Genomic DNA, 24335 nt, shown 5'->3' with positions numbered 1-24335 from the left:
TACATTAGTTAGTCATTTTGTTGTTGGGAATCTTTACACCCAAAAAAGTTCAATTATAAATAACACTTAAGCAAACATCCTTATAAGGAAACTAATTGATCATATTGTGGGAATTTCTTTAGCCTAGGTTCTTAGAAGTAAGTTAGTGGACCAAACTGTATAAATATTTTTCAGGCTCTGGGTGTGCTCTACTCACTGGTAGTTTTTTTTTTTTTTAAGTTAAATACAGAATTACCACATGACCCAGAAATTATACCCCTTGGAATAAAAGGAACAAAATAAAAACATGTGTGCATGTTTGGGAATGCTCCTAGCAACATGATTTGTAATAGCCAACAACTCAAATGTCCATTAACTCATAAATGGATAAATAAAGTACGGTCTCTTTATCTAACAATAACAAGATGAAGTGCTTATATACAAATGAACCTTGTTAACATTAAATAAGCCAGACACAAAAGACCACATCTTCTGTGATGTCATTTATATGAAATACCCAGACTATGGAAATCTATACAGATAAAAAGCAGTTCAGACCCAGATGCGGTAGAGATGTGTGTAAACCTAGCAACTTGGGAGGTGTAGGCAGGAGGATATGGAAGGGAAAAGGGGGGGAGGGTAGGGAAGGAAAGGGATAGTTTGTTTAGTACTGATGGAGGTCCAGGAATTGGTAGATGACAGATAAGGTAATAAAATGTTGGAAGGTAATAAAATGTTCTAAAGTTAATGGTTGTAGACCTTAGTGTGGATACTGAAAACCATTGACTCATATAGTTTAAATATGTCAATTGCATTGTATCTGATATATCTTAAAAAGCTGTTATAAAAAAATCCATGACACAGGGCTGGGAAGGTGGCTCAGCGGTAGAGCGCTTGCCTTGCATGCATGAGGCCCTGGGTTCGATTCCTCAGCACCACATAAGCAAAAAGAAAAAAGCCGGAAGTGGCGCTGTGGTTCAGTTGTAGAGTGCTAGCCTTGAGCTGAAGAGCTGAGGGACAGCGCCCAGGCCCAGAGTTCAAGTCCCACGACCGGACTCCCCCCCCAAAAAAATCCATGACACAATCAATTGTATTCAAGTTAAGAAAATATTAGATACTGTTACTGTCTTCCTATTATAGCATGCTTCAATTTTACCACTTGTCCTCAATTACAAATATTTTTTAAAAATGAAAAGCAATAGTTTGGGTAAAGAAATGAAGTCTCATATTGACTCACCACAGATGAACACCAGCATTTCCAAAGCCAATGCCAGCAAAAGCACTGGCCAAATGCATATTAGACCTTGCTTCAAGATCGTCAGGATTTCTGACAGCCCTGTGAATTATATAAATACCAAACAATAACACATCAACATTGGTATTTCCTACTGAATAAAGGAACTGCCTTAGGGAAAGATCTGGAAAAAGAAATGCTATTCAGTAGGAAGAAAACATAGGCAAGCTATTCAAACAACACCTTGTCTTTGAAATGAAAACTGAAGGGAAACACTTTCTTGTTGTTGTCAGCTGATCATATAATACAAAAGTGCCTTTGCCTGCAGTAAGCAAAGCCGGGGTCCTGCGACTGTGAGGGACAGCTGCTCAAGGGCAGTGGCCTGGGACTCATTCTTTCTCTTCCACTGTCCATGACCCTGATGGTAGCTGTGGATGGACTCTGGAAACGCATTCTCAAACAAAGCTGAGCCTGTCACCAAGGGCTACCTGTAGGCCAACTCCAGCCAGCCCAGCCATCTATCTACGTGGATCCCTCTTGGCACTTATGGAAGCTGCACACCTGTCCTCAGATTGTGGAAATGTGATGCTATCCTAGGATAAGGCTCATCCTGGTACCGGGACTTGAACTCAAGGTCTCTTGCTCTTGCTTTTCTTTCTTTTTTCCCCCTGCTTAGGGCTAGTGCTCTATCGCTTGGGCCACACCTTCTCTTCTGGCTTTTTGCTAGTTAACTGGAAATCAGAGTCTAATGGACTTTTCTGCTTGGACTGGCTTTGAACCATGATCCTCAGATTTCAGTCTCCTGAGTAGTGGTGAGCCACCAGCACCCGGTTCCAGTGTCATTTTTGAAAAGACAATTCTCAGAAGCCCCTTTGAATTCCAGCACTGCCTTTCCTGCATGCATGTCTTAAAAATTCAGCCCCAGGAAGGCAGTCTGAAGGCTGCCAAGAAAATCACTTCTACTTGGGTGTTTCACGATCTTTCCTGGAGGAAGGGTTTCTGTTATAGCATAAAAGTGCTGGGGCCTTTTTTCCCCCTGCTTTTCCTTGGAACAGTTAATAGTCTGTGTCTTCTTTCTAAAACGCAGTGTTAGTTCCTTATTCCCTGAATAACAAGGCAAAGTGGCTGATGCCAGGGTTTTAGCCGTCCACTGTCCTCACCCCCTCACCCCCTACCATAGCTGAGCCAAACCTGTCCTGGTTAAACAAACTGGCTCCTTTGTCAAATAAATAGGCCTCCCAGGAGTCTGATATGGTTCTGTGTCCCTTTCCTCTTGCCCAGCTCTTGATTCCAAGGCCCTTCTGTACAAGAGGAGCTTCTAAGCCAAGGGTAGAGGAGGCATATTTAAAAGAAAAAACTGCATTTGAATTGAACTTGTGCAGATTTTTTTGTTATTATTCCTTAAACAATACAGCACAATAACTATTTATACACACTTACATTATGTTAAGGGTTATAATGGGAAGGCGTAGCGTATGTAGTTCGTATGTGTCACTCCATTTTATATGAAAGGGACTTGAGTACCAGTGGATTTTCCTGTCTGAGAGGCCTTGAATCAATGCCCATGAATACTGGGGGGAGGGGGGAATAGATTTATATTTTTTGTCTCCTCAGGAAGTTATTGTTCTTTGTCTTCTCAAAAGTATGGCTATAAATGAGTGTATGCATCTGTGTTTTTAAATTTTTATTGTAATTTCTTTGTGTCGATCCTGGGGCTTTAACTCAGGGCCTGGGCACTGCCCCCAAGCTTTAGTGCTCAAGGCTAGTACTCTACCACTTGAGCCTTAGCTCCACATCTGGCTTTTCGGTGTCTAATCAGAGATAAGAGTCTCACAGCCTTTCTTGCTTGGGCTGGCTTCTAATTGTGATCCTTAGGTCTCACAGCCTCCTGAGTAGTTAGGCTTACAGGGCTGAACCACCAGAGATCAGCAATTCATTATTGTTTTAAGAAATTGGGGTCTCACTATGTTGCCCAGGCTGCCTTAAATTCCTGGATTCCTTCTATCTTCCTGCTTCAGTTCCCACCGTAGCTGAGACTTCAGGTGTGCACCACCACACTTGGTTATATCCTTAAATCCTTCAAAACCTTTCAGAAATTATTTTTATAGTTTCTGCCTTTTAAATCTCCTGGGTCAGAAGGTTCTATACATTTACTTTTGGAGCTTTGGTATATGTGAGTTTGTTAAATGGCTGATTTCTGTGTATCTTTGGGAGGGCCTGGATGGCCTGTGTGCTTTCATTTCTGCCCTGGTAGCCAAATCTCTAAAGGCATCTCACCTCAGCCTAGCTTTGGCTTTGAGACTTTCATGAAGAAACCTGCTTTGACTATATCTGTATCCTTCATAAATTAGGGGCCTCCACTGTCTCCTGAAAATGGTTATTTTCAGATTATCCAGTTTTCCACTTGCATGACTGATCTGGTTCTCAAACTCCCTCAGGATAGCTCATCATATTTCAGATATGGTTCTGTCTCTGTCTCTTTAGGGTGACATACCTCTTCAGATACTTAGCAACGATCCTCAGTGCATGCACTGCCCAGATGTCACTGATTGGGTTGCTGCCCTGGTATGCTGGCCGAGTGATGGGATTGGAAGGGCAGGGGCTCCTCATGTGGTAAGGAAGGGCAGTATAGGACTCCAGTGCGTGGCTAAAGAGAAATGTTTAAAATACAGAGTGAAAGCATTGTGTCCCGCCTTCCTCCCATCCAATCACAAACCAGCACTCACTGTCCTGCAGATATGCTAATACACTCCACTCAACCCTTGTCTACAATAGTCATTGCTTAGTATGGAATTCAAGTCAACTTTACATTCACAGCACTGCAGGATTTTTAATGAGTTATGAGTATGACCCATCTATGGGTACACATAATTAGGAGCAAGAAGTTTCTAGTGTAATCCTATAAAGCAGGGTGACTATACAGAGTGGTGGTTACTGAACAGCTTAAAAAAAGCTAAAAGAATGGATTTTGCATGTTATTTCCTCCTAAAGAAGTAATAAATGTTTGAGAAGACCGATGTGTTTAACCTGATCACATAAGTGTAAAGTGTAACAATGTCACCGAGTACCTGATCCTTTTTTTTTGCCAGTCCTGGGGCTTGAACTCAGGGCTTGGGCACTGTCCCTGCACTTCTTTTGCTCAAGGCTAGCACTCTACCACTTGAGCCACAGCACCACTTGCTTTTTGTGTTCATGTGGTACTGAGGAATTGAACCTGGGGTTTCATGCATGACAGGCAAGCACTCTACCACTAAGCCACATCATCCATATTTTTTTGTGATTTTATGTATTGGTGAAATGCATTTAATTAAAAAATATGACACTTGGCCCTTTTATAGTTTAAATGTCTTTAGGAGATTGGATTGATGAAGATTTGAGCCAAAAAACAAAGCACTGAATCTAAAAAGTGACTTTGTTGTAGACCAATGTCACATTGGTTAAATACCATACCAGAAAAAGAGAATCCTCACTTTACAGACTCCTCTATTGAAAGCATTATGCACTCATCTTCAGAATATGGCATTAAATAAGCCGGGTGCCAGTGGCTCACACCTGTAACCCTCAGATCTAAGGGTCACGGTTCAGAGTCATCCCAGACAGGAAAGTCCACGAGAGTCTTATCTCCAATCAACTACTCAACAAAATGGGAAGTGGAGCTGTGGCTCAAGTGATAGAGCACTAGCCTTGAGCAAAAGAAGCTTAAGGACAGTTCCCAAGCCCTGAAAATAAAAAAAAATAAAATTAAATAAATAATAAATAAAAATGAAAAGATGGTACAAAACAGCACCATCGAGGTCTGGGGACACAATAGAACAAAAACTGTGTTTTGCATTGATTTCACCTTTCAGTATTGGATTTATTTTGAACAAAACATTGGAAAAGTTAAAAAAAAACACCTCAGTTTGTAGATGGATGCTATGGCATCATGGTTCTGAAGAGGGAAGAGTATGAGAAATGCAAGCATGAAGTGCATGCTCAGGGAAGATAAGGTGGTGGTCCACAAGGCCCAAATCTGACCCCTACCTGGCAGCATGTCTACATTACATGTAGATTCTAAATTCAAGAGTTGATCTGTTTCTCAAGGGCAGACTCACATGCTGAGCCGAGCTCAAACAAACATGGGCAAAACATGGCAGTCAGATGATCCATTTATAATAAGAAATGCAACTTGTGCAAGGGGCAGGTATGTGAGTTTCCCAGCACCTTCTTTCCCTACGTACAAGCCATATGATGGCCACTTCATGATGAAGGCCCATCAAGTCCTCCTCACAAGGAAAATTACCTCTAACTATGAACCATCTTTAGCAAGACCAGAGTCTCATAGGCAGATTCTTTGGGCCATGTGTCTCACTTGGCCAGCCCTTGGGAGAGCAATATTCTAGTTTGAATCTGAAATATTCTTCTAACCTCATAGAGTAAAGGCTTGCTTCCCTAACTAATATTGAGAAGTGGTAAAACCTTTAGTACTGGGGCCCAGTTAGGAGAAAGTTAGGTTAAGCCAGGCACTACTAGCTATGACTAAGATCTAAGGACTGAGGTTCAAAGCCAGCCTGAGCAAAAAAGGCTGTGAGACTTTTATCTCTAATGAACCACCAAAACATCAAAAGTGAAACTATGGCTCAAATGATAGAATACTAGCCTTGAGCAAAAAAGCTAAAAGAATAACAGCCAGGCCCTGAGTTTAAGTCCTAGTATTTGCATAGACTTGGTGCATGCACTTGTGTGAGCACGTGTACACACGGAATTTAGGTAATTAGGGGTGTGTCCTTAAAGGAGAACAGTTTTCTGGGCAGCAGACCACAATTGAAAAGGCAGACGAAGAACATGGATAGAATTAGGTATAGATCAGAACTGTCACCTCCTTTCAGCGTGAATGTCACTCAGCAGCAGCTAACTCAGTACCTGTGATGTGACAGTCCCTCTGGCAGGGCTAGAGAAGGGAATAAGATGGCCTTGTCCTGATCAAACTTAGTGTAGCGGGGAGACAAGCAAGTGAAGAGAGGATGGCTACCTAATAGAGAAGAGCCCATGGGAGGGCCAGCAAGGGCTCCATCAAGGAGTTGATGCTCTATGGAACTGTAGACAAGTTATCAAAGGTAAAGAGCTGAGCACTGGAACAGACTGAACTACAAGAAGTTTACTTTCAGATAGTAGACATGGAAAGCAACCCTGACCACCTGCCAAAACTTGTAAGGTAGAAAGATGTATGTACATGTACATGTAGATGTGTGTCAAGGATTCTGTACATGTGACAGTCATATTGCAATCTGGAAAGCTTGTTGAAGCCATGAGGGAGGTGAGATGGAAGGCTTATAGGACAGAATAAAGGAAAACAATAAGAAAAGACTACTGCAATGGTCCAAGCATGAACTGGGGCAAAGCTGAACAAAGATAGGAACAATGAAGCTTGAAAAAATGGGTACTAGAGAGATTCAAGCAGGACAGGAGACAGAACCTGCTGACAGAGTGTGAATGCAAGAACGTTTCATGCTGAGTCCTGCTGTGCTGAGACAGTAGACCAGAGAAATTCTGGTGTGTATAGTGTGATGAATAGAATTACCACATTTCTTACCAACTTGGAGATGCCACCATTTTGAAATCATACTGTTGAATACATTTATAAGATATACTGTTTAAATAAAACATACTGCTGAAGATAAAAATAATTAATCATGAATTTTAAGGTATGTCCTGATTTCAGAGATAAGAAAATGTGCACATGTGGAATGGGGTGTGGTGTGCTGAATGTAAAGCCCTGTGGGAACTCTTTGAGGCCAGGGAATGAATGTTTTGGACCTCAAGAGCAAGGTCTATGGAGAAATGTGGACTCATGGTTGTTAGTACATTGCAGCTGGAGCCAGAGAAATGCACAATGAGATTGGGCAAATCAGTAAACATCTGGAACTCAGTTTTCTCTTTCTATCAGTGAGAGTATCCTATCTCGTAGCACTGCAGGGAAGTGCTAATATATATGTATTTTATATATATATATATATATATATATATATATATATATATATAGTGTGGGCTCCAACAAGGACAAGAATCACATGATCATCTTAACAGATGCAGAAAAAGCACTTGACAAGATTCAACACCCCTTTATGATGAAAGCTCTGGAGAAACTAGGAATCTGTGGAACATTCTTCAATATAATAAAGGCTGTATACAACAAACCTAAAGCTAGCATTATACTTACTGGTGAAAATTTAAACCATTTCCTCTAAAATCAGGAATGAGACAAGGATATCCACTCTCTCCACACCTCTTCCATATAGTATTGGAATTCCTAGCCAGAGCAATTAGGTAAGAAACAAACATAAAGGGGATCCAAACAGGGAAAGAAGAAGTAAAACTCTCTCTTTTTGCAGATGACATGATCATGTATTTAAAGAATCCTATAGACTCCACTCCCAAGTTACTTGAGCTGATCCCAAACTCTGGCAAAATGTCAGGGTATAAGCTGGGCACCAGTGGCTCACAACTCTAATCCTAGCTACTCAGGAGGCTGAGATCTGAGGATCATGGTTCAAAGACAGTCTGGGCAGGAAAGTCCATGAGACTCTTATCTCCAATAAACCACTAGAAAACTGGAAGTGGTGCTGTGGCCCAAGTGGTAAAGCACTCTCCTTGAGCTGAAGAGTGCAGGGACAGCGCCCAAGCCCAGAGTTCAAGCCCTATGACCTACAAAAACAAACAAAAAAATCAGGGTATAAGATTAATCCACAAAATCAGTCACTTTTCTGTATACCAACAAAAAGAAGATCGAGGCTGAAATCAGATAAGCAACTTGTTTTTTAATAGCCTCAAAAAATACCTAGGAATTAACTTAACCAAAGAGATGAAAGACCTCTATGATGAAAACTTTAAAAACCTGGAAAAGGATATTAAAGAAGATTTAAAGAAGTAGAAAAACCTCCCATCCTCCTGGATTGAGATTAACATCATGAAAATGGTAATACTGCCCAAAGCTATCTACAAATTCAGTGCAATACCCATCAAATCTCCAAAACATTCTTTAATGAAATAGAAGAAGCAACCCAAAATTTTATATGGAATAATAGAAGATCCCCAAATAGAAAAAAAACAATCCTTAGCAGGAAAAAACATTGCTGGAGGAATATCAATACCAAACTTCAAACTCTATTATAAAGCTGCAGTTATAAAAACAGCTTTGTACTAGAACTGGAACAGGCCAGAGGACCAGTGGAATAGAATTGAAGACCCAGAAATGAACCCAGATGTACGGCCACCTAATTTTTTATAAGGGAGCCAAAATCATCAGATGGAAGAAAGCCTCTTCAACAAATGATACTGGCAGAACTGGCTATACATGTATAGAAAACTGAAGTTAGATCCTTATATATCACTCTGCACCAGAATCAACTCCAAATGGATCAAAGACCTCAAGATAAGGGCAGATATTCTCAAAATATTACAGGAAGGAATAGGGGATACACTAGGGCTCCTTGGTACAGGTTGAAACTTCCTAAATATTCAGAAATACAACAAATCAAACAAAGGCTGGATAAATGGGATTGCATTAAACTGCAAAGTTTCTACATGGCAAAGGACATAACTAGCAAGATAAATAGAAAGTTCACAGATTGGGAGATCTTTACTAGCTTTACAATAGACAAGGCCTCATATAAAAAATATACCTAGTCAAAAAATTAACCCTCCCAATAACAAATCCTCAAAAAAACAACCACCTTATTAACAAGTATCCTAAAGAATTAAAAAGAAACTTCTCCAAAGAAGAAACAAGAATGGCTAATAGACACATGAAGAAATATCCAACATCTCTGGCCATAAAAGAAATATAAATCAAAACTACATTGAGATTCTACCTCACCCCAATTAAGATGTCCATTATCAAGAAAACAAAAAATAACACATGCTGGCGGGAATGTGACCAAAAAGGAATACTACTAAACTGTTGGTAAGAATGTAAACTGGTTCAACCGCTCTGGAAAGTAGTATAGAGGTTCCTCAAAAGATTATATACACACACACGGCTCCCCTATGATCCAGCAATCACATTCCTGGTCATTTACCCAAATGATCACAAATATGGCCACACTAAAGCTACCAGCACAACTATGTTCATTGCAGCATTATTTACCATAGCTCAGATATGGAACCAACCCAGATGCCCCTCAGTAGATGAATGGATTGAGAAAATGTGGTATATAACACAATGGAATTCTATGCTTCCACCAGAAACAATGACATCACCTCATTCATAAGAAATGGAAAGACTTGGAAAAAAATCATATTAAGTGAAGTAAGCTAGAACCAAAGTAACATAGGCTCCATGGTTTCCCTCATTTGTACTCATTAATATATGTCTAGGATGGTCCTAGCAGAGGATCACAATAGCTCAATAGCTATGTACATATAACCATATAAAATGATGCTAAACAAAATGAATTCCAAGATATGTAAACAAGAGGCTTTTTTTTTAATATACTGTGTGAAGTTATTTCTTATTTCTTTTTTTTTTCCTTTCGTTTCTCCCCTGTTGTCACTGTTTTTTATTTTGGTACCCTATGTCTTGTAAATACATTTAGCTGATTTTGGTATGGGAAGGGGAATCACAAAATGGTAAGACAAAGGATAAAATGTGAGCCAACGCAAGACACATATAAGGCGCTATATGGAAATGAGCTTCACAACTTGGGGGTGAGGGTAGTTGGAGGAAGGGAAAGTGGGAGAAAACGAGTGAGGGAAGGGGTAACACTGTTTGACAAGAAATGTACTCATTTCCTTACCTATGTAGCTATGACCCCTCTGAACATCACCTTTACAATACAATTAAAATTAAATTTAAAAAAGATGCAGTCTCAAGCACATGTCTGCACCAATGTTCTGAAGATACTAGCTCCCTTCCCTGCCTTCCTCCTTGGTGTAGCCTATGCCTTCCCTGCTCTGTGTAGTGTGGTCCTGATATGCTGCATGTCACCTTGAACTGCTGTGACCCCCAAGGCCATGGTGGAGGCAGTGGTTCATCCAACAGGGTTGAGGCTCTCCTTGGATTGCATCTAATCACCCACCTTTCCAGCTCCAGTGTGTCCTTCTAAGAAGGGAGGCCATGACAATCAATGTGGGGGATATTGCTGATCACTAATCAATGAAGGATCATTAGTGCCTATAAATAGGTATTTGCTTAGTAAAATACTGTGATAGATTTGGTCCTGAAAAAGCCCCTCTAGATGGCATTGGTACCTACCACAGTACATCGAAGCCACTGTTGGCAACCACCTGGCCAGGCATGTGGAGGGTATGCAGAGGGTCAATTAGTCCCAGGGTGGGTTTGATGGCTCTCGAAGCAATGCCTAATAGAGGTGAAAGGTATGGGCAGTGTTTTAAAGAGATTAAATAACTTTAAGACAATAAATTACTCAAAAAGAAAAGCACCAGACAAGGTGTATTGTTATGTAACTAGGCAGCCAGAAGTAGAAAGAGATTTGGAGCAGAAAACTGGCTTTTCCAGTGGTATGCTGGAAGCTAGCTCCTAGTAGATCCCAAGAGAGAAGTATAGATGATTTCTTCTTACTTTCTAGAAGAGTGACACCATTGTTTAAGTAGAGAGAATCAGGGCTTTTTTTTTTTATTAAATTCCAGAGAGCTGGTTTACTAGTATACGACTGAACCCATTGTATACCCTACTTCATGTCATTGGACAAGTCACTTTGATCTCTCTGACATTAGAATTAACTTCTCTCCCATATTTCACTGCATGGGATTGAACCCAGGCCCTTGCACATGCTAGGCAAGTGCTCTACCATTGTGCTACACCTTCGAGCCACATTAGACTATAATAACACACAGACCTCTCTCACAGAGATGTTGTCGAGACTGAATGATATAAAGATATAAAAATCTTTTAAGAACAGTAAGGCAGAATTTAAATGTTGTCTACTATTATTATACTTAACATTATCCAGGGATCATGTAGTTTAATTTAAAGAAGTTACTATAAATATCTATACAAAGGCAGACTTAAGGAGACGAACATTTCTATGTAATCAACCAAGAGCCAATGAGAGGCTGAGAAGATAGGATGCAAGTGACTAAAAAAGCAGAAAGGAGAAGAGAGATGGGGATCAGGAACTAGCTAAGAGGGATCATGATACGACTTTATAGAATGCTGGGACTGTTCAGTGTCTTTCTTGTGGTATTGGTCACATAGGCATGTATATCTGCCAAAACTTATTAAACTAGACTTTTCAAACAGGTACATTTTTATTACATTAAAAATCACAGTTCAATATAGTTGATGTAAGATATAATGAACGTAGACATGTTGGTCTACATCTGGACTCCTAACACCTGGACAGGAGCATGGTGAGTTCAGAGCCTGGGCTACATAGCAAGACATTGTCTCAAAACAATAGGAACAGAAAGAAAAACAAAATAAGATGCTGGAGAGAAGGAATATGTATTTATCATTGATATAGTCACTAATGTGAGTAGAGTGGCCAATTAAGAGTCATGGTGTTTCAGAATGTTTTTTTTTTTCAGAAGACGTTCACTGTGTACTTGGGAAAAAGAAAGAAAAGGTTTGTATACATATATTTCTTTCCTTAACTTCACAAGTCCTTGATTTCTAAATGACAGCATTAAAAAAAAGAGCAGAGGGGCTAAGGTGAGGAGGCCGCCTGTCATCCCCGCTATTCTAGAGACCTAAATAGAAGGATCATGTTTGGAGATGGGCCTTGGGCAAAAACATGTAGATCCATCTAAAAAAATCCTAAAATGGACAGGGGCTTGGGGTGTGGGTCAAGAGGTAGAGTGCCTGTTTAGTAAGTATAGGGAACTCAGTCCAAATCCTGGTAAACAACTACATCCTCTCCTCCCCATACACACAGAAAGAAAAGGAATGAAAAGAAACAGAGAGAATTAAAAGTTAATCATGAGCAAAGTTCTTACCCGTTTTTACTTTCAAGTGTTCATAGTCAAAAATGGCCACCCCCGTCGTTTCACTCCCAGTTCCTGAGGTAGTTGGGACTTGAACAAAATAATAATACTTTAAGGAAAGCATTTAAACAATCGTCACGGAGCTCTTCAGCCTTAGAAGTTAAGAAGTTAGAGAAAGAAGCTTTGCTGATCTTTCTGCTTGGCTGATCATCTGTATAACATGCATGTAAAATATAACATGCATGCTTGTATTTGTATTTATTTGTATGAGATATGTGTTTTCATTAGCATTTCGGATGTTCTGTGTTTGTATTAATATACAAGGTCTGTGGTTATATTAATTAGCATACATGACGTGTCTATCTACATCAGCATGCATATATTTAACATGTGTGCTGATGTGTGCATCAACACACAAGCATGTTTAATGTGTGCCATGTCATTATTAACACACACGTGGATTCAATGTGCAGTCTCTATATCTGTGTTAACATACATGTACAATATCCATGTCTGTGTTAATCTGTGTAGGTGGTTAGCATGCATGTGTGCTTAATGTGCATGTTCTCTGTTCTGCACAAACCTACATGAATCAGTATGAATGAAGTGCGTCTGTGTGTTGAATATATATTCTCTGTGTTGGTGCCGATACACACACATGCTATAGTGTGCATGTGTGTGTTCACATGCCCGGGTGTTGATCACCTGTGTATCTGTGATCCCTGTGTCTGTATTAGCAGCAGTGAACTGTAGGAGCCTCAGGCTCCCCCAGCACCCCAGCTCCTGCAGCTGTAGCTGAGCCAGGTATTCAGATGCTGGCTGTTCTCACCCTCTGGTAGGAACACTCATATTTGCTGTCCTAAAAGACATCTTTATTCCTTCTTGGCAGCCAGCACAGGAATGCTCTGGCCTGGCTGGACCCTGTGGTTTTGTAGTTCTGTCCAATTTCTAAAGTTTACTAATCACCCCTCTCGGTGATGAGGACACATTCCCCTAGAGGGCTCTATTCTCCAGCCCCCAATTCTGCTGCTCCCTGCTGCTTCCTCATTTACGTCAAAGCGTTTCACCTGCCACCAGCTCCGGGGGACCATTCACAATAGGGGAAGGAAAGGGGGAACGTGAGGAAAAAACTTCACTGAAGCTATTCCCCCACTACCAGTTCATGCATTTTAGCTATAAAACTTTGAAGAGGAATAGTCCCACAGTCATCCAAATGAGCACAGAAGAAAGACTGGAAGACCTCAAAGTCCCCTGTGGAACACACACACTATATAGATTTGTGTATGCCTTGGATAGCTAAGGAGCAGATGTCATCCAGATTGGTGTGGCCTTGTGGGTCACATGTCCCAGGAAAGAGACAAAGCCTGAGATCAGCTATAGAGCCATTATGTTGGGGAAAGGGTTGAGTCATTGAAAAAATGACAATGAGTATTCTCTTAACTCCACAGTGGCGGGCGAAAATGGGACAAAGCAGATGGGTTTAGAGGACAAGCCTGCCCACAGAGGGATGGACCAAATGTCACTGGGGGTCTCCCCTCTTCTCCACAGGGGGACAAAATAGCCTCATTCTGCACACTCCCTCTCACTGACCCAAATTGCCTCTATCTGTGCAATAATGAAGATCAGAATTTTAAAATAAAACTGCTGTCTGTTTGGGTCTCCAGATAAAGTGCACAGTCGAAGCAAACAAATCAGAAAGTTTAGAAATACAGACTTTAAAATGGAGAGCTGGCATCTTTCCTACTGTCATTTTTTTTTTTTTACTAGTTGCAAAATGAAACAAAAGCAGTGTCTTACCTGCTATGAGAGGCCTCAGAGACACCGTCACAGGCTTTCCTTTCCCAATAGGGGCATTGACATAATCAAGGAACTCAGAGTGAGGGCTGGATGCATACAGATTAGCAGCTTTACAGGTGTCCATAGTAGAGCCACCACCCACAGCAACATAGGCATCAAAGGCTCCCTTTTTGGCAAACTCTATTGCATCCATGAAGCTTGGAGGATGGAAAACAAAGAACCATTATGTAATATACATTATCTATCTATCCATCTGTCTATCTATCTATCTATCTATCTATCTATCTATCTATCTGTCTGTCTGTCTGTCTGTCTGTCTGTCTGTCTGTCTGTCTGTCTGTCTGTCTGTCTGTCTGTCCGTCCGTCCGTCTGTCTGTCTGTCTGTCTATCTATCTACCTATCCAATCTATCTACCACTTGAGTCATGCCTCCACTTCTGACTTTTTGGTGGATAGTTGGAGGTAAGTGTTTCAGGGACCTTCTTGCCTGAGCTGGCTTAAAACTTTGATCCTCAGATCCCACTGCTTCCTGAGTTTCCATATAGGCATGAGCCACAGCCTCCCTGCTTTATGTCATACTTTTCAGAAACAGTTGTGAAGCCATTAAATATAACCTAGGTCAAGTGTGCAAAGACAATGAGCTGTGCTGGCTTACACTGCCAAGTTACCTTGTGTCTGTTGGTTCTACTCGCACGGCATCATAAACCTGAAAGTTGATGCCATTCTTCACTAGGGAGTCCATAACCATTCGGACAGGAGGGAGCTGGGAGAGGTTCTTGTCTGTCATCAAACAAACATTTTTGGCTCCCATGTTCTGTAGATCCTACAATAACAAATAATTTGTAAGTTGGGTTTAAACTGAAATAAAACAGTGATACTCTTCAGATAATCTTAACATTACAGATACTTAAACATAAAAGGCTGCTAGTCCATTGCCAATGGCTCACACCTGTAATCCTAGCTACTCAGCAGATCTGAGGATCATGGCTGGAAGCTAGCCCAAGTTTGCGTGACTCTTATCTCCAATTAAGCACTAAAATACCAGAAGTAGAACTGTGGCTCAAGGGTAGTGCACCAACTTTCAATGAAAAAGTTAAGGGACAGCACAGACCCTGAGCTCAAGCCCCAGTACTGGCACTAAATGGGTTGCTCATGTATGTATTTTTACCTACTTAGGAGACTGAGATTGGGAAGATCTTGGTTTCATACCAGCCTGAGGAAGGAGGGGGAGTTCATGAAATTACCCCCATCTCAACAGAAAAATCTGGCCATGGTTGTGTGAGCCTGTCATCCCACCTGTGGTGGGAAGCAGAAACAGGAGTTCTTGCCTATTTATAATATATATAAGTTGATTTACATATTGATAATATATATTAGCAGGAAGCCGCGAATTTAAACACCAGTACTACAAAAAGAAGAAAGAATGGACAAAAGAAAGAAAAAGAAAGAAAGAAAAGGCTTGATTTTGTCCATTAGTAATTTTTTTGGAGGGGGTTAAATTGTTATTATAAAGGTGGGTGATATACAGAGGGGTTATAGTTACATAAGTCAGGTAAAGAGTACATTTCTTTTTAGACAATGTCACCCCTTCCCACACTCTGTTTTCCCCTCACACCCCTACCACAAGTTTTCAACATAGTGTCCAGTGAGTAGCACTGCTGCGTGTGTTAGTAATTGCTTTATAAGGTGTGTAACATTTACAGTAGAAGATTGCAGACATCTCAAATACTTGCCATGCCCACTTCCTTTGTCACTCCTGCTCCATATCTAATATTTGAAACAGCCATCTAAAAAAAGAAAGAAAAACATCAAGAATATCTATGGTATAATAGACAGTTGGCCACTTCATTTCTAAAACAAACAAACAAAAACCCCAAACTGAAATGGTTCCTCATTGTCCAAATACTATATTATACACTCCCATGTCACTTAACATCTGGCCTCACACTGCTGTAAAGAACTTTGGCCTCAATCACATTGGAATTTTGTATTTGTCTTTTCCTAAATAGAGTATAAACTCTTAATTGTTCCTCTCACTTCAAAAGCCTGCTTTCCTCTACCTCCACATCTAAATTTACTCTCAATTTTCTTATTTTCATTTATATATTTTTTTTGCCCCTTCCTCCACCTAAACACCCTTGCATGCATGTAAGATAGCATAAGAGACTAAGAGAAAGATGGCATTTACAGGTGAGAGAAAAGATCTCATGCTGACAGATGATGGGTCATTTTCAGATGGAAGATAGGTTTTGTTTGATCTATGTTAAGTTAAATTGTTTTCAAATATGCCAATAACTCTTTAAAAACCAAGATTTAAAATATCTAATATGATTGCTATTTTTCAATCTCTCTGGAACAATCTAGCAGCACTGGGGCTATATTCCTCAGTGGCTGAGAGGAGGCCATAACCTTCAATGACATTTTGATTTATGGCTCCTGGACTTATGAGGGGGCAGGGATTTAAGCAAATAATTATAACTAATTATGTAATTGCAGTGTGATAAAAATATACCAGAATTAATTGTTCCTTTACTCTTGCTTCAACAGATTAATTTGATCCGTTTTGGGATTTCTTATAACAGAAGATTCAGCATATATCATATATAATTTGGAGAGTGTATAGTACTGGAAGTTTACCCTATATTAATTAATTACCCTATAATAATATTTTATCTAGTTATTTATAATCAGTCAAGATAAATAAAAGCCTACAGAATAAGTTTCTCTCTCAATTTTTTCTTATTAATGTTAAAAAAATAGACCTGTTCTAGGCAATAATCTAACATTGGTTTCTTGAGGACAAAGGTAGTTTTATTAAGATTGAAATTTCTCTTATCTCTCTGGGCTTTAAAAAGTTAGTACTACTAAAATTAGATCAAACCATAACAACACTGTGGGAATTTTCTCCTGAAGTTATTAACTGTATTCCCTCCAAATATAAAGAAGATGGAAGATATTATGTTAGATATTACTTGTGTTCTCAGAAAATTTATATTCCATTATCCTTACAAATAGGACCTAATCAAATAGAGATCATGGAACATTGGCTAATAACAGATTTCAAATGAAATGCACACCAATTAGCATTATACTATATTTGTATTTTTTTAAGATCACTCATAAAAGAAAAAGTGGATTGGTGAAATCTACCTCAAAGGCATAGTCTGTTGTTTTCCCAGAAGGTGAAAGTCCAGGAACTAGAAATAGAGAAATGAACATTAGCATAGGCCTTAAAATAAACATAAATATTGTTTATGAATAGTAAAAACCAGTAATAAACATAAGTGCTTTGCCTTGCCTTGTCTTGCCTTCCTTCTTGCTTGGCAGCCCTGGGGTTTGAAGGCAAGGGCCTGAGCTTGCTAGGCAAGGGTCAACCATCTGAGTGATGCCTAGCCCTTTTTGCTTTTTTTTTTTTTTTTTTTCCTGGCTAGCCTCGGACCACTCTCCTTCTACCTTTGTCTTCCCAAGTATCTGGAATTGCAAGTGTTCACCACACCACTCTTTGTCTTATAAATTCCTTAAAGCTGCCTAAAAAATATTTTTCAGGGGATTGGGAAGGTGGCTCAGTGGTAGAGTGCTTGCTTTGTATGCATGAGGCCCTGGGTTTGATTCCTCAGCACCACATAAGCAAAAAAGAAAAAAGCCAAAGGTGGCGCTGTGGCTCAAGTGGTAGAGTGCTAGCCTTGAGCTGAAGAGCTGAGGGACAGCGCCCAGGCCCAGAGTTCAGGCCCCATGACCCGATACCACCCCCCTCCCCCCAAAATTTTCAGGCTTCATGATCGCACATCAAATTGAAGCCATTTAAAGATAAAATATAAAAGTGATTTGATGTTGATTTTGTGAAAATAAGGTGATTGAAAATATTTCCTCCATTGAAATTAAGAAATACTTTTGAAAATGTAGTGTAAAAGTCCTATAGATTCACATTATTGTTTGAGAACAACTATTAGTAATTAAGTAAAGTCCTGCTTTGATCATTTAAGTTAACTTTTTCATATAAATGACTTAGCATAGTAAGATAGTTATATTTTTATGTTGGGTGCTGGTGGCTCACACTTGTAATCCTGGCTACTCAGGAAGCCAAGAATCATGATGCAAAGCCATCCTGGGCAGAAAAATCTGTGAGACTATTTTTTCCAATGAACTGCCAAAATGCAGAGGTCAAGGTTTGGCTCAAGCGGTAGAGCACCAGCCTTGAGCAGGGAAAAGATAAGCAAGACTACAAAGCCTTGCCCTCCACATATCTCCCCCCTCCACCCCCCCAAAAAGCACAAAAGATAGTAACATTTCACACGCTTATAAACCAAATCTAGTTTTCTTTGTGAAATTTCAACCTGAATTTTTGTTTGTGTGTTTATGTGTGATGCTAGGATATGAATCAGGGCCTCATGTTTGCAGGGCAGGAGCTTTAATACTAAGCCATATGTCCAACCCTTTTCTTTATGAAATGTAATAAAAAATACCTTAAAATAAACTGTTTCTCTGTAAAGTATCAGGTTTTAGTTACAGTGAAAACAATTTTCTGTGTAGTTGGAACAAGGAAGGCCTACTAGTGAATTTTATCTTTGTTAATTGTATTCCCTCTAAATATAAAATTACTGCTTCTTTTGTCTCAGGCACAGTGGTTAGTGACCAGCGAGGCCCCATGGCAGCCTTGTTTCTTTGTTCTCTTAGTTACCCTCTCTCCTCTTCTCCATAGGTTTCCCTGGGGTCCTCTGCTTAGGATCCTCTATTGTTAGGCCCCCCTCCTTCCTGTCCCTCTCCTCTATTTAGATCTAATCTTTTCTTCCAAGAAGGAAAATAATTTTCTTTCTTTTCTTCCAAGACTGGCCCACGTGTATTATACTTGCTGATTACAGAAACAAAAATTGTGGTGATATAAAAAACCAAATGTATTACCTTGGGAGTAAGTATGAGAATGAGTTGGACACTGGCATCTAGGGAAAAGAAAACAGGACAACACAATGTGAAACTGGAACACAAAAAATGAGAAGCCTTGCAATATTGTGCAACAAATTAGTATCAATCAAGATGGGGGGAGGTGTTGTTTCATTATCATAGCCTCGATAAATTAAAAGTAATAAATTCATTTGGAACTAAATGCACGCGCACACACACATGAAGCTTTAAAGTAACTCTCACATTGTGTTCTAGCCCTAAGAGACTATGAACTGGTAGCTTTTGGCAAATACCACGCACTGAAAAGAACCAGAAATCACAGTGGATAAAAAGTTGACTTGGCCAGGCACCGGTGGCTCACACCTGTAATCCTAGCTACTTAGGAGGTTGACACGGTTCAAAGCCAGCCTGGGCAGGAAAGTCCATGAGACTCTAATTTTCTCCAAAATAGACCATCAGAAAAACTGTAACTGGTGCTGTGGCTCAACTGGTAGAGCACTCGCCTTGAGCCAAAGAGCTGAGGGACAGCACTCAGGTCCAGAGTTCAAGCCCCACAACCGAAAAAAAAAAAAAAAAAACAACCAAAAACCCAAAACAAGTTAACTTGGAAGCCCAGTGCCAATGGCTCATGACTATAATCCTAGATTCTTAAGTTAAAGCCAGCCCAGGCACGAAAATCCATGGGACTGTTATCTCCAATTAACCAGCAAAAAGCTGGAAGTAGAGGCATGGCTCAAGTGATAGAGCACAAGCCTTGAGTGAAAAAGCTAAGGGACAGCAACATCCATGCCTTGAATTCAAACCTCAGCATTGGAAAGAGAGAGAGAGAGAGAGAGAAAGAAAGAAAGAAAGAAAGAAGGAAGGAAAGAAAGAAAGAAAAAGAAAGAAGGGTAGGGAAGGAGGGAGGGAAAGGGGGGAGGGAAGAAGGGAGGGGGAGAAGGAGGAAGGGAGGGAGAGATACAGAGGGAGTTGACTTAGGGTCTTTCCAAAGCTTTAAGATCATTTTCCCCTCCACAAACACGATTATTTGAGTAGTGTGGAGTAAAGGCCTGCAGGGGTGGGGGGAGCTGAGATAAGCACTCTGGGAATGCATTTAGATTCCTGGTTTCTTGAGGCCCCAGATCTTTTTTTTGGGGGGGGGTCCAGTCATGGGGCCTGAACTCTGGGCTTGGGCGCTGTCCCTCAGCTCTTCAGCTCAAGGCTAGCGCTCTACCACTTGAGACACAGCGCCACTTCCAGCTTTTTTCTTTTTGCTTATGTGGTGCTGAGGAATTGAACTTAGGGCCTCAGGCATGCAAGGCAAGTGCTCTACCACTGAGCCACCTTCCCAGCCCGAGGTCCCAGCTCTTAAAGGTTAGGGAATTCAATCACATTGACCTGTGATTAACTGTCATCTTCCACCATTCTGGGGACTTTCTATGTACTTTCCCTGCCTCTTGAAGGTGTTTAGTTTTTCTTTAACCAGGCCTCTCTGGACCCACAGGCCTCTCTGGCCGTAGCCCCAGGCTAAATGCACTCCCTTTGTTCTGAGATGTCACCAGATCACTGCTCCAGGGGTAAAAGTCACAATCTGTTCCGTTCTCACAATCCGTTCTCACTTCTCAGTTGGCTTCCTCACAGACTGCCCACGTCTTCCTTTCTGGAAACATCCTCCCTTCTCTGTCCTGGCTGTCTTAATTATTGAATAGTCCAGTCCCTCCTCTCCTGGCTTTTCCTTCTCTGCTCAACGTTTCTTTTTATGGCACAGAGGAACCTTGTGTGGTTTCAGTAGCTACTCAAGTGAGTACATAACTTCATTTTCCTCTCACCCCGCCAAAATTCAAATTTGTAATTAAATTATCTAAGGGAAATGGTGGAGGAAGAAAAAGTGGATCTCAATAGTTCTCTAGATCTTCAAACTTCCTGAGACTTGTGAAGTCAAGACAATCATGAGTCAAGGCTGCCACCTAGTGGCTGGACCCACAAGAGGCAAAGGCTTGTTCCCTCTCAGGTGAGCTAGCCATACTTTCCTAACAAAATATCAAAACTTGAACTTTCTGACAGCACCTGTCTTCCTCCTACCCCTTTGCCTGCATCTCTCTCAAGCTCTGGGACTCCTTGAGGATCCTGTCTTGTCCCCTCTTGCCTTCTGAGGACCACCATGGGTATTGTATTTCCTAGTGGTGCTCTATCCTCACTCCATCCTTCTCTATGAGACTTACAGTGTCATGTTTGAAATGCTCAGGCTTGTTCACCCTGATCCCCTCCCTCCTGTCCTGTATTTGCTGGCTCCATTTCCTTACCACCGGTACATTCCTTAGCCCCCGAATCAGGCCACTGTGCCTCAAGCCCAGCTGTCTTGTGGGACCCTCACTTCTTAGACATTCCAGCACCTGGCTCTCAGAGTGTAGCAATGAACACTGAGCCACCCTCCCTTAGATTTTAGCCACCTTTTTCTTGAGTGGGTAAAACAGAGTAAGACTCTCTGCTTATCTTAGTTGCCTCTCATTATTCATTGTTTTGCTCTTTTTGCTCTTTCTCTCTTCCCTTCCTTTTGAACTCCCTTCCTATCTTCCTCCCTCCCTTGCTCCTTCCTTCTTTCCTTTCCTTCTTTTTCTCTTTCTTTCTTTTCTTTGTTTTTCTTTCTCTTTTTTCCTCCCTCACTTCCTTCCTTCCTTTTCTAGTACAGGGGGCTTGAATTTAGGATCTTGGCAATCTCAGAAGCTTCGTGCTGTCCTTTAGCTTTTTTTTTGCTCAAGGTTAGTGCACCAGCACTTGAGATGTATCTCCACTTCTGGCTCTTTAGTGGTGAATTGGAGGTAAGAATCTTATGGATTTTGTCTGCACTAGCTGGGTCTTTGAACTTTGATCCTCAGACCTCAGCCTTCTGAGAAGCTAGGGTTACAGGTGTGAGCCTCTGGGGCCTTGCCTTCATTGTTCTTTCTCTGCCTCCTTCTCCACTCTGCCCATTCCTTCACTATTAGATTCTGTTCTCAGCTGCCCTCAGCCCTGCTGACCCTTCCTTTGTCCTTACTCTTTACTCTACCATGCGCCAAGGCTGCAGATATTTCTTTTGAACTCACTTTTCTTTGGGTCCTTGCTCCTCTGGCTCTGTTGCCTCCTCACCTAGGTTTCCACTCACTTCCTAAGCGGCTTCTCCTGTCACCTTCATTCTGGTGTGATCAGGGCTATTTTGAATGTCTCTTCTTTGCCTGTATTTGCTTCCATGGCAAATAAAGTTCGGACTGAGCCCGTTCAACAGGTCCTGCTATTCTCATCTTGCTTCATCTCTGGGTTTTAGCTTTGGGGAAAAAAAAAATTCTTTTCCTTCAGTAATCCTTTTTCTTCCCTCCTGGTTGCAGAAACGTGTTTTTATTTCCTTGTTTGGAATGTACTTCCCTTCCCTTTCCTACTAGGTAACTTTTCTTTCATTTCTCTGTGATCCACAACCTTACCCTCCCCTCCCCCTACCATCCAAACTGCCCTCAAGTCTTGCCACAGGCCTCTGCTCTCTCCACCCTGTTCCCAGTGTGGTCTGACATAATTCTACTCATACGACACTCCCTTCCTGTGCAACAATTCAAAAAATATTTGTCTTAACTTCTTGTGGATTCTTCCTTTCTGGTCTATCTGCAGTGATCTGCAGGAATCTGTAGCAGGCTGATTTTATATCTCTTCCCTCATCTGATCAGCTAGACTGGCTCCTAAGCCTTTCATTGATGTATACTGAGAAACAAAAAAAAGTAGTTTCCAGCCTAACTATCTTTCCAATAAATGTGTCACTTGGATACATATGTCCGGGCTGTTGTGCCCAGTTCTGTACTGTCACCGTATGCCACCAGGCCTTGTCTTCTCCAATGGTCAGTTTCCTTCATGGGAGATGGAGAAGAGTAAAACTTGTCCCATTACGAGGCATATGATAAGCTATGTCCCTAGCAAACACTGCAGTACCTGCTTTCTTATGGAAGGCTGCGCAGCCCAGGTGGAGTGTAAGCCGGGCATCAGCATCTTGGGTCCCCGCCCGCCCACTGCCCGCACTCACGCTGTGCTCTGCAGAAGCCTCAGCAAGTGTGTCACCCGAGCCCGAGCGGCGGCCATGGCTGCACCGACAAAGAACTCCTGGCCTTCGGCAAGCCACACCCCTGCTGCTGTCCAATCCTGGCCACTGCCCTTCTCCCACCCCTTGCCTAAGGCCTGCCTACCGCTTGGCAAGGTCATTTGGCCCAACTTGGGCAGAAGTGGCTCAGGACTTTCTCAGTGAGAAATGGACCACAGCTGCGCCAGCTGCCGTCTCACCTCTGATACAGGAAAGGCTCCAGAGGCTCAAGTGTCACTTTATCTCACCGTTTTAATTTTTTAAAAGTTGGGGACTTGGGGCCTGGGAAGGTGGCTCAGTGGCAGAGCGCTTGCCTCGCATGCATGAGGCCTGGGTTCCATTGCTTAACACCACACAAGAAGAAAAAAGCCGTGATTGGCACTGTGGCTCCAGTGGTAGAGCACTACTAGCCTTGAGCTGAAGAGCTGAGGGACAGGGCCCAGGCCCAGAGTTCAGGCCCCAGGCCCGACAACACACACACACACACACACACACACACACACGCACACAAAGTTGGGGAAAGATAGAGGGTCGGAGGAGCTTTTTCCACTCCCTTCTGAAAACATTCTGAGCAAAACTGGCAAGTCATTGCATTAATATGGATACTTTTCTAAGGCAATCAAGAACCTTGTAAAAAGTCTGGAAAAAAATCTAATCTAAGGGTGTAACTCACTAAAACAAAGACTAAAAACAAAACATTATAAGTTAAAAACTAAGGGCTGGGAAGGTGGCTCAGTGGTAGAGCGCTTGCCTTGCATGCATGAGGCCCTGGGTTCGATTCCTCAGCACCACATATGCAGAAAAAGCCAAAGTGGCACTGTAGCTCAAGTGGTAGACTAACCTCGAGCTGAAGAGCTCAGGGACAGCGCCCATGTCCAGAGTTCAAGCCCTACAACTGACCAAAAAAAAAAAAAAAAGCTAAAAATTAAGACCTTTGTAAACAGCTTTTTTTTGATGGTTGTTCTAGATGACACCATAGTTTCACAGTAGTTAGAACTGGGACTTTACTGTACTCTGAAAAGGTGTCTGGAGCAATACCGTTACTGCCAGTAACAAAGTCTGTTAATGCTGGGAAAGTCAGTTATAATCTAATTTGATAATTAGTAATCTATTATTATGAAATACGAATTAGCTTTTCCTTCATAGCAACCCTAAAAGCAATCTTATACCAAAATACCTTGAGAAAGTGGGTGACAAAATGAGCTCCCAGTTTCCTAACACGAATCACAGCACAAGGAACAAGTCGCTCTTTGGTTTTGCTGAGAAGAAAAAAAAAGAAAAAAGACACACCAGACTGGATCTCCTGTGCATCATTCTCAGGAGTTATCTATTTGTACAGAGATAAATTCAAGATCAAAACAGGAGACTGATGGAGGGGAAAACCATTTCACTTAATTAAAACAGTACAAGTGGGGCTGGGAAGGTGGCT

General features: G+C 41.3%; 1 protein-coding gene across 1 annotated transcript in view; it reads right to left on the bottom strand.

Annotated features, from left to right (window-relative positions):
• The window catches only part of Adhfe1 (alcohol dehydrogenase, iron containing, 1), a 35361-nt gene extending 12453 nt beyond the window's left edge, over positions 1-22908 (bottom strand). Inside the window, exons 1-10 of the mRNA XM_013034471.1 lie at positions 22853-22908; positions 18832-18869; positions 17083-17129; positions 15666-15719; positions 14601-14755; positions 13934-14130; positions 12149-12226; positions 10446-10551; positions 3708-3860; positions 1217-1315 (exon numbers count right to left, since the gene is read on the bottom strand). Of these exons, the coding sequence (XP_012889925.1) occupies positions 1217-1315; positions 3708-3860; positions 10446-10551; positions 12149-12226; positions 13934-14130; positions 14601-14755; positions 15666-15719; positions 17083-17129; positions 18832-18869; positions 22853-22908 (983 nt within the window). The remainder of the gene's footprint in view (positions 1-1216; positions 1316-3707; positions 3861-10445; positions 10552-12148; positions 12227-13933; positions 14131-14600; positions 14756-15665; positions 15720-17082; positions 17130-18831; positions 18870-22852) is intronic.
• Positions 22909-24335: the final 1427 nt, after the last annotated feature.

Source organism: Dipodomys ordii, unplaced genomic scaffold (genome assembly GCF_000151885.1).
Source record: "Dipodomys ordii isolate 6190 unplaced genomic scaffold, Dord_2.0 Scaffold190, whole genome shotgun sequence".
Lineage (NCBI taxonomy): Eukaryota > Metazoa > Chordata > Mammalia > Rodentia > Heteromyidae > Dipodomys > Dipodomys ordii.
The sequence above is the reverse complement of the archived record's forward strand: the minus strand, read 5'-3'. Positions and strand labels throughout refer to the sequence as shown.